The sequence below is a fragment of the Haliotis asinina genome, chromosome 3 (genome assembly GCF_037392515.1).
Source record: "Haliotis asinina isolate JCU_RB_2024 chromosome 3, JCU_Hal_asi_v2, whole genome shotgun sequence".
Lineage (NCBI taxonomy): Eukaryota > Metazoa > Mollusca > Gastropoda > Lepetellida > Haliotidae > Haliotis > Haliotis asinina.
This window is the reverse complement of record NC_090282.1, coordinates 22,188,195-22,199,547: the sequence shown is the minus strand read 5'-3', so window position 1 is coordinate 22,199,547 and position 11,353 is coordinate 22,188,195. Positions and strand designations below refer to the sequence as shown.

Below are 11,353 nucleotides of genomic sequence, written 5' to 3'. Positions count from 1 at the left end.
CTGGAGTTGCATCCCTCAAACATGACATGGGTTTAAATCCCAACTTCACCTTGGTCATGGCTTAAAGTTCTTTGAAATATACCTTGTGATGCCCAAAGGTTGCACTGAAGTTGTAGGCATCTGCACAAAACATTTCAACAGCATTTAATATCAGGTCAGAAAATCTTTCCCTTTAAGTCCTCTCTAATAAACTCTTCTGAGCATAACCTGCCAATCCACAGACCTGCTACGGAGGCCGTCTGCCATGACCTCATTGTGCTAGGGTAATAAATACATGAAACATATTCTTATCAAATCTTTATTTACATAAGTATACATTCAACATACTGTAGAAACTAGCAGAACACATTTGGGATATTGAAAACTGTGAATGGAAGGTATCAAAAACAAGGTGAAGAAAGTTTGTGAATGAATTCTCTGAATTCTTGTTCTGGGCCTTAGTATCATGGTACATGCACCACACTAAGTCTACTGGGAGTAACATGTCATCGCAGACCCAGTTGTGGCATCTTATATCAGTATCTCATAAGAATTTCACTATAATATCCTGGATGCAAAAGCCTGTAAATGTTTAAGCACGTTAGCTGACTACAAGTCTTCATAAAACAAGTGCAAATTATGTACTAGTATACACTTTGTAGCTTGCTTGTTCAAGGCTTTCTACAAATTAGGAAACATTACATTAGGTCCCATATAAATTATTAGTGCCCTTAGCAGAAATATCACTGTCTACATCGTTTATCACAAATACACTAGGATTATAAACATTTAATTACCCTATTTCCTCTAATGAGCGCCCATTCGTTTCTTTTTTCTCAAACAGACTTCCAGACACTGCACTTATTAGAGGCCCAGGGCCTAGATTTTCGAAGCTCTCTCAGACTTAAGATATTCTCTAAGTTAATGATAATGTATGGCACATACAACTATCTTAGCTCTAAGAGTGTTTTGAAAATGTTGGCCAAGCACTTTGACGCAGTGTACTTTGTTTATTTCATAAACTCCTGCTTATTAGAGACCATGGCCCACTTGCAGGAAGCGTTCTTAGCGCTACAATGATTTTAACTCTCCAATATTGCCTTAAGACAGTCATAGCCCTCGGATCACTTTGTGCGAGTGGGCCCTGGCCCTTACTAGAGGAAATAAAGTGGATTTCATTTTACAATGCTGCTGCCTATTTATACACACATTGCCTGAGCAAGATAATTTTACCTGCAAGACTCTTCAGCATGTCCAGATGTGAGAGTTCTTTAGAAGTACTCCCTCTCTTACAGGGACACATCATTTACATGAAGTCCTCTCCTTCCAAAGAACTATCAACCATGGTTTTGCGAATTGCATCAACCTGCTTTACATAACAAGGACATGAAGTGAGTGAGTGAGTATGGTTTAGCATTATTAGGGTAATATAAATAGGGGGACACACACACTGTATGAGTATACAATGTCATTTTGAAAGTGGTGAAATGTGACATATGTTTTATCTGGGATTACACTTTCTTAATAAGTAGAGATTCTAGTACTTTTGTAGCCCACCCAAAAGCGCATGAAGAACAGTGGAAGCCGCTCAGTGGAAGTGACTGAGCGGGTTAGGCGTCTGAATTTGTGTGCTGGTGATGGTGACTGTAGGTTTGAATCTTGGATGGGACTCGACCCATCAAAAGTACTAGAATCTGTCACTAATAATCTTTCATTAAGAAAGCGTTATCTCAAATATATATGTTTCACACACTGCATCCCACATGGGGAATAGACACAATAACCACTAAAATACTCCACCACCCCCAAGTACATACAGAATAGAGAGTTTGGCACACAATGCCTGGACAGGCAAGGGCATTACATGGAGCAAAATGTGGAAAATATTGATAATGCTCTTTTGATTATTTTGTCTTAGTCAGTTTTGACGGATTCTTTTGTAACTACTTTTAAACAAAAACTGTTAGCTCACTCACATATCACTCATTTCCATACTTTTCATACTTTCTTTGTCACATTCATGTCATATGACCAACAATACTTGTTATCAGTCCAATAAATATACTATTTACAGTTACAGTTCACAGAACATCAGTGAATGAAGTGCTTAGCAAATAGGGAACTGGACAAAAAAACATACTAATATTTGCATTGTCTATGAAATGTACAAACAATTCACATTCCAAAGACTCCTTTACGTGTTACAATGCGATTCCTGTACAAACCACTAAATGTACAAATACTCCAGGTCAACAAGCAAGCGTTGATGATAAGCATCACACTGACAGAGCACTAGATATGCATGAAGTAGATGCACGAGTTCTGATGATTACATTCAACACAAAATGTTCACTCCTCCAAATCTTCATGAAAACACAATGAAGATATGAACTCAAATGGACATGAACTTCTTATGTGTACCATTCCAATGCTATTTCTTGCCCCTTTATCATTACACAATACAAAGATGTTATCTGGAAATCATTGCATGAAAATGTAATAAGTTAGATCACCTTGAACACTAAATGCATTCATAGTTCAACAGCCAGCTGTTTATATATGGTAGCTGCCTATCAATTAAGATTTTTTTTTACTCTCTAGTGACAGCTGAGGTCAAAGCAATTCCATGATCTTTGCAGTAAATCGTTCTTATTGTTTCAAACTAAATCACTGAAACAACATTCTTAACTTCTGCACTGCATTGGTGAAAATACAAAGAATTAAGAATATACAAAATAGAAACAAACCTGAGAGCTTAATATCAAAATCCACCACTTCACTGTTATGGTGTTAATCCCCTACTTTAGAACAGGATTAGATTACTTCAGGTCTAACAATAAAAATGATAAAAAAAAACTTAACAGTGTATAAACAGAACAATGGATTAATTGCTTGTTGACATTTGAGAGAAAGTATGTACATATTCTTAAATACTTTTGGTTGTCAAATGTATAACAGGTCCTAATTTCAACCAAATAATTTACCATTTTAACACTTAATATGTCAGATGGTTGCTAGACAATCCTCAATGAATGCAAAATAACACATAATGAACACTATCATAAATATGCCTAATGTTATTACCCACTATTTAGTAATGTACAAACTCAGACATCAAAATTATCTGCAAAAGCATCATCAACAGCTAAACCATTAACACAAGTACAACAGATATCTACAGCATACAACTGCCAACTCGAATGCTGTGATTGTTGATGAAAATGGAAACTGTATAGAATGCACAACATGCACAAGAGAAGTACACACATGTATGCTGATGTATTTAGTCAGTGTATGAAAAAGAGTTCAGCCAGACATCAGGGCTGGTAACTTCAAAATGTAACCAGTCCCAAATGGATTTACTTGGATGTTTAGACTATTTAACAAATGAAATCATCAGATGATCCAAAGGGGACAGCTGGTTCAACGCACTCCCCTTGTTTCAGACATCATACATGTATCATGTGTTTCTGTTTACTTGGTGACATGAAAACAGGCTGCACAACATTCTGTTTTCATGACACTGGATTCTGCATCTGGGATTATTTCGTCATGAGTGATGTCGCTGGATTCATCTAGAGGTCTCCCATTTTTGGATAAGCTTAACAAGATTCAGTATGTTGCCATTTGATCAAGAAAAGCACACACAATAGTATCATTGGAAAGGAAGCCGACATCCATGCTGTATATACACATCTACTCCGCATCCCAAGAAAACTTATGTCTAATTTCAGTCATATCTGAAGGTTGAGACCTCTCAATTGTATAAAGCTTATCGGGGCTGTCCAACTCTGAATCTGTTTTTCCTGCTGGTTCAGCTTCAGTGTCACCTACTTCGCTGCCACTCTTCACACCCCATGCAAACATGTGGGACGTCTTACGACTTGATCGGCGAGTATTTACTACTGGTTTTCCTGTCACGTTTGACTTTTCTTTTTCTTCAGATTGTGGATGATTTTCCCGCACTCCATCAATAGGTGTCTGACAGCCGCTTTCAAATGTCACCTTACTCAGGTCACTTTCAATTTGTGCACGAGGAGCATTTTGCAAATGTGGCAGAGGGACATTGTAGAACTGAGTCTTTGATTTGGGACCTGGTTTCCTTTTTCTAAGTTCCACTGTACGGACTACACTTTTAGCCTCTTTAGTAACTGGAGGTGAATGGGTATTTTTAGTGCTCCCACTTGGTGATACACGAGTGGAATTTTGTTGGGATTGTTTAGAACTATCACCTTCCTGCTCCAGCTTATCACTTGATGAGAGAGTATTTGTGCTGGGGTTATATGTTACACATGTTGGGGCAATGGATGTACAAGCAGTTTCAGGCATAATTTTCATCACAGTTCCCGTTTCATCACTGGCTTCTGGCATCACGTTACAGCGAGCAATGATTTTTATTTTCTCCTTCACTGGTCCAGGTTTTGGAGCAGACGCCATGGTATCAGGTTTGTGAACACTGGCTGACGCCTTAGATGGTTTGGTTGCCATGGACTCTTTCAGTTTCATCACAGCAGCCTCTTTAAGTTTCTCAAGTGCCTCACCATCATTACATGTGTCCATCAAGACCTGACGAATTATTGTCCCCTTCTTCCCTTGGTCTGCAGTCTTTGGTGGCACTGACACAGTTGCTGAAGGTTGTGGGATAAGGGAAACAGTCGCTGATGGTACATGAGACACTGTGATTGGTGTCAGGGAGTTGTTCTTTATAACAAAGCTGTTGCTACTATCTGCAGGAAGGGTGGTTATTTTGGCAGAAGACAGATTCAACGTGGAATGTGAAGACGTGCTGCTGCTGCTACTGCTACTTTCGGCTGGCGTCACCACATTTGTAGGCACAGTGACCAATCTTTCCTGAGACTCATCCCGCTTTAACTCCTCTTCAAGTCCAGGAGCATCCATGGTATCCTCATCCTCATTATCCTCATCATCATCATTCTCGAAGCAGACGTCTACCACCTCCTTCTCACCATCACTGTCATTGTCCTCCTCATCAGAGTCTGCATTCTTCTCAATGATGAAAGCTTTTTTGTTGGCACTCATGTCCATGAGATACTCAAACTTCTCAGATTTCCGTTTCAGGGCCTGCTTCCTCAGCTCGAACTGTGTCACCTTCTGTTTCAGTGCTGCAACAACAAAGCAGGAAGAAACAATCTTAAGTTTGTATTTCTTAAGAGTAAAACAGTTTTAAAATAAGTTTATGGCAATAATTCATCAAAAGAAGTTACAGGGCATTTAATGTTAGCTTAATGCTGATCTGTTCTGTATGAGAAACAAACTCTTCATCCGCAGGACAACCATATTTACAAGTCGAACAAGGGATCTTCAATGAGAAACTCCAAGAACAGACCGGGCCAGAAATACCAGTGAAATGTTCTTGAAATATCTCACTAACAAGCTTATCATGCAGTTTAACATGCTGAAATCTTCAAAGTATCATCGTGGCCTTGAAAATTATGTGAAGGTCACAAAAATCAACTGGCACCTTTCACATACCATGATGAATCTAATCAACGGTTCTTAAGATATTCCAATTCCTACAAGTATTTTGATTACTGTATTCCACAACTGCATCTCACCTTCCATTTCTTTGTCAATTTTGGCCTGTTGTTGGTCCATATCGGACTTGAATGCTGACAGCCTCTCTTTCAACTTCTTCATCAAACCCAGAGTACGCACAATGTTACTCACACGAACAGCATCTGTTAACAATAAGCAGCACAATGACTGATAAAAAAAGACCCATTATGATCAAGTCTCTGTGAATGCAGTTACATCTCATTTTCCTTGAAAAGAACCTCCCATACTTACATATCTCTGCTATGATCAAACGACAAGTCTAAATGGTACTTACCACTGGCCCGGACTTGGTGTGTGACAAGGTCAGACTTGAATACATCAAGAGTTATTTTTATTTCCCTGAAGAAGTGTTCCAGGAGTCCCAGTTCCATGATTCCAATCCAGAACTGACGGTCCTCTTCTGCTGACTCAACATCGACTTCCAGGGGTTCAATATCTATTTCCTTAGCCTTGGAGAAAGCTGCAGCAACATCTGGAGGTAGCACTGTAACAAAGCATCATACAGTTCATAAATACATGCATAACCTTCATGTGGTACGGATGGACAAGATAGTCATAAATAACTTTGAGTGACCGAGGGTTGATACTCCAGTGAAATTAAAGACAAGCTGTTTCCTCACCTTTAACAACTTTGATAACAACTGACCTACATTTCATCAGTTTTTCAACCTTTTCTTTATTGGCTTCTGAGTTCATAGAAATGTTCTCATTACACTTTAGGAGTCCAATACACTGAACTGATCTACACAAACTGCTGTAAAATAAGCTCACCTTCAGTTGACGTTGCAATAGGTTTCTCCAACAAAGACTGCAAGAGCGCCACATTGGGTTTCACATCCACTGGTTCCGGAATACCTTTCATCTCAATTGTTGGAATATTGGCCAACCGTGACTCACTGTCATCTGGCAGATGGCAGTAAGTGTGTTCATTTATGCTGCTAACAAATTCCACTTTAGGAATCAGAGCTGGTGGTGAAATTACGCTGTTTCTGTTTACTGGCGATCTGGCTATGCATCTGCCAGTGCAAAATTCATCATGGCGATAGAAATCCAGGGTAGAAGATTCAATGTACTTCCTATGGAAAGAAGCAGTAAACATAACTGAAAAATTCATCACAGTGAAATATACAAAGGAAATTTATAATATATGAGGCACATTGGACCTGTTCCACTAAAAAATCTCAACAATGTAAATGTAAATCACAACGTTGTAAATGTAAATCTTGTAAATCTATCTCACAATGGGAGTTCCCGAGTTGTGATACTTGTACTGTTAAAACTTTTTCATGAAATGAGACTGACAGACTGTGACTGAAACATATGCCAAAGATACACTGCATGTGATGTCAAACACTGGTGACTGCAATATTCCAGCAATATCACAACGGGGGACATCAGAAATGGGCTTCACACATTGTACCCATGTACGGAATCAAACCTGCTTCTTTGCTGTGACAAGAGAACGCTCTAACCACAAGGGTGCCCTACTTCCCCCTTATTGTCAGAGTACTGCTGAGTGTAGCGTATAACGTAACTTACTCACTGAAACACCGATTTACCTGATCCAGATTAAACTATTTACAGACTACATAAAACACGCTACAAAATGCATATATCTGGGTAAAGTATATGTTTTATTTTATTACTTAACAGTAGAACAGTTCTTGAGGTTTATATGTCCATTCACTAATTCATTATGTGAAACTGTTTTATTAAATGACACATGTTTCAATACTGGTCAACTGCTGTGCAACTTATCTTGACATTTCAGTTATTTTGATTCGCAACTGAAGGTGAAAATATTTATAAAAATAACTTCAATAAAGTTTGAAAAAGAGACATCAGAGTCCATGATTATAGATTTTGATTTGAAACTGAAACCCAAACAAATATCAATCAATATATTACAGAATAAATATAGTAATGTGAACATGCTGAAACAACCAGGTTTTCCTAGACCTCATTTGAGTTGCATACATTCATTAATCTCCTAGCAGTTCAAATCCAGAAAGAATAACTACAGTCTAAGTAAACTTAGTCTCAGTGTATTTCGTTACACTCCACCACTGAGTCTAACAAAACCTAGTAGAAGCTCGCGTCAGGTAACCTTTGAGCAACCAATGACCATCCAATCAAACGCGAGATGGTTAAATAGATTTAACCAATCAGACAACGGCTACTATTTAGGGATCGGAGGGACTTTCAAAGTATTCAGGTCACTGACACCGATCTTTCCACAAACAAAAATCTGCATATAACAGAATTATTTGACCTGCAGTATATACCCTTTGGGGTTTCTGTTGACATGTTTACTATTAGCTGATATTTCCGCAGGATCACATCCTTGAATATTGCCCAAAACACCATTTTCAGTGACTGTTTACTCACCGTTGTCATGGTTGTACGCCGTGTGCATCACCCGGAAGCGACCTTAAGCTAAATAGCATTCGGAATCGTTTGGGTGCGAACGTTTTCGAGATAAAAGTTCAAAAGGTATGTGCAAATGTGCACTTTCACGATTTGGTAAGCTGTGTTCTGATTGGTCAATCTCAAAGGTTACCTGATGCGACCCCCCATAAGGCCTTGTTAGACTCAGTAGTGGAGTGTAACGAAAAGTACTGAGACTAAGTTTACTTAGACTGGAATAACTAACGTAAGAATCTGGTGTTCTTTAACATGTTTTAAAACATTTTATTAAAATTCTCTCATTAACCTAAATTTCGATTCCTACCTGACTTGGATGCCATTGATTCTGATTGCATTTTTCCAGTCTTTGAGTTTTTCTTTATCTCCCATCACAGAGAACACCTTTGGTGTAATGAATTGACCTTGGAATTCAATACACTCTCTGTGAATGCCTGGGCAGTAAAACTTGTTCTTGTGTAGATGACCCATGACACTGCCACATGTGATCTTTATTACTGACATCTCTGCCATCCTGAAAAATATAACAGACAAAACTATATCTTTCACAATGTTCACCTAATAACTGTGTTTATGACCAAATATTCAATCGTTAACAGGGACCATCAAGGATCCTAATAAAAGCTGCATCGACATATGTACGGATACAAAATATGCATGATACTTAAGGGAAAAAATTAAAAACCATAGCAGATATGCATCACAGCAATGGTGTATAGTCTTACAATTATTTACAAACGTATTTATCTGGAAAACTATTGTTTTAATTGACCTGTTTACACAAGAGTAGCAATGCTGTGGTGCATATATGAAATGAAGCAAAAGATTACTGATACACAATTAATTTCCATTCACAAGATTACTGATACGCCATTAATTTCCAGTCAATATGTACTCCTGGTGTTGAAAGATGACCTGGAGCCCTGGATAACTATACTGAAACTCAGCTTACTTAAATTCTTCACTACAAATGCAAATGTATGAAATCCTTACTATGTTCGCACTATATGAGGTAAGAGGTTTGTTTACATAAATTTAACTTAAAATTTAAAATTTCCATGCGTTTGGATCAAACTTGCTTGACACTTTTGTTGGTCAGAAGATCAGAACAAATTCCAAAAATATAAATGTATTATTATAAGCCTTATACTAGTCCTTAGTTCATATTATACCATCTGCAATTGAAGCTGACAAATTTAAGCTCGCAGTTGACAAAAACATTCAAAGATGAGAAATGTGTTTTAATGACGTCTTTTTCCTATGTCATCAACAAGGCAAATAATATGTCGTACTCTTGCAAGATTACACACATACAAGTTGAACACCCCAGAATGACTTCTAATGAATTTGCATGACTGGTTGTCATTGGATAATGGCATAGCTCCTCATGAAAAAAAGTTGATGTTATGGTTTTTACTGATTATGCAACAGGGTAGATCAGTTTCGAAGTTTCTTTTTCTAAATATGAAATTAATAATAACAAAATTATCTTCATTACAGAGTAATTGGATTCTACTATCAGGAACAATAAAATAAATTGCCCATCAAGCATGATATGCAATATATATAATTACTAACTTGTATTACACCATACAAAGATTACTATCTGTAATGTTGTATATTGACACAATGATGGAGTAAAATCATTCAGCCAACATTGACGCTTGCCATGTGAGAATGAAATGACAATGTAAAAAAAATACAATCATATCCAGTACATTACAAGAGATTCATATTAATTTTTTTTTAATTTTAATAAATAACATGATATGTTATTAACATCATTAGCATATCTGAAGCTGGACATAGATCACCTAACTGGGGCACAAAATATATCTTCGTGGTAACTTATGGCTGTGATGTGATATGTGAGACAATTTGCTGGATGTCACCGAAAGACCTGTATTCCATCATCGACACAATCAAAGGAAACAACTTTAGATGAGACAAAAAACCAATGGGGTTAATTTTAATGAATAATGCTATTACTAACAAAGACTTGAGGCCTTCTCAGTACCTGGAGTGAGTGAGTGAGTGAGTGAGTTTAGTTTTACGTCGCACTCAGCAATATTCCAGCTATATGGCGACGGTCTGTAAATAATCAAGTCTGGACCAGACAATCCAGTGATCAACAACATGAGCATCGATCTGCGCAATTGGGAACTGATGACATGTGTCAACCAAGTCAGCTAGTCTGACCACCCGATCCCGTTAGTCGCCTCTTACGACAAGCATAGTCACCTTTTATGGCAAGCATGGGTTGCTGAAGGCCTATTCTACCCCGGGACCTTCACGGGTCCAGTACCTGGAAAAGGGTGTTTTCCATATTCATTTTCTCAACATTACATAGTGTGTATATACATAAACCAATGCAGTGGGACATGATGGAACTATTATACAATGCAATATACTGATGATTGTCATGTACTATTTTGGAACTAAAACAAAAAGCAATACATGTATCTTTATGTACAAACACTAGCAACACTTGGTATGCAACTTTGTTCAGTTATTAAAATTGAATGTAATTTAAGGTGTCATATTTTATATTTTTAAATTAATTAAATTAACAACAATGTAAAAATGACAGAATACCATTACTCTTCTGTGAGAAAAAACTATAAGATGTAGATCTGTACATGTTTATATGTGGAGTAGATATGCTATTATATTTTATACAGTGTCATGAACACAAATTCCATATGTAATTAAAATTCCGTACGTTAAACAAATTACATCTGTGAAGCATAACTACACGTGTACATTACACCATGACAGTCATTAAAATGCAACTACAGACGCTAGAAACCCCATGTGAAAACAGCACAGGACAAAGTTGAAAATAACATGGTGTGTTTTCACGGTTTGAGCTTCGGAGCAAAATGTCTTGAAAACGACGACGATGAAACACCAAAATATAATCTCAACAGGTGTAAAACATTCAAAATGTGCAGCCCACGTAACAAGTACTTCCGTTGGTCACGTCCAACGGAACGTTGTTACTTTCCACAACAGTGTTGCACTTGATTTCAAATGCGAAGGTAAACAGACTAATCGGGCAAGGTGAGCGTCAAGTGAGGAAACGTACTTTCAGCAAAATTCATAACAATCTTCAGTAAAAGTACTACTTACTTTTTGGACACTTTACCGAAGCCACGGCCTCGACTGCCCACTCTATTTTTCATCATTTTGCTACCAACACGTCAAATTATGGCGGCCAGCACGTTATTTCCTACAAACCTCATGACGTCACCGACGTTCCCGCACACGCCAGTCAGAGCATAGTATTTCCCTAACGTTGAGTGTCGTATTTTAGAGCGTCATGCGAATCTTACAATAAACGAACATCATGAAATATCACATTGAATTAAAT

The 11,353-nt window shown here is 37.7% G+C and overlaps 1 protein-coding gene across 1 annotated transcript; it reads right to left on the bottom strand.

Moving 5' to 3' along the window:
• Positions 1-284: 284 nt before the first annotated feature.
• Positions 285-11,263, bottom strand: LOC137277667 (uncharacterized). Its single transcript, XM_067809531.1, has 6 exons — positions 11,113-11,263; positions 8,288-8,494; positions 6,328-6,632; positions 5,831-6,040; positions 5,556-5,678; positions 285-5,102 (listed from the first exon to the last, which is right to left on the bottom strand). The coding sequence occupies exons 1-6, from the start codon at positions 11,166-11,168 to the stop codon at positions 3,676-3,678; spliced, it is 2,328 nt and encodes a 775-aa protein (XP_067665632.1). The 5' UTR covers positions 11,169-11,263; the 3' UTR covers positions 285-3,675.
• Between the last annotated feature and the right edge of the window lie 90 nt (positions 11,264-11,353).

Coding starts and splice junctions, on each gene's coding strand:
- LOC137277667 (XM_067809531.1), bottom strand. CDS start 11,168: ATGATGAAAAATAGAGTGGGCAGTCGAGGCCGTGGCTTCGGTAAAGTG. Junction 8,495..11,112: donor TTCGGTAAAGTGTCCAAAAA/GTAAGTAGTACT, acceptor TATATTTTTCAG/GATGGCAGAGATGTCAGTAA. Junction 5,103..5,555: donor AATTGACAAAGAAATGGAAG/GTGAGATGCAGT, acceptor TTGTTGTTGCAG/CACTGAAACAGAAGGTGACA.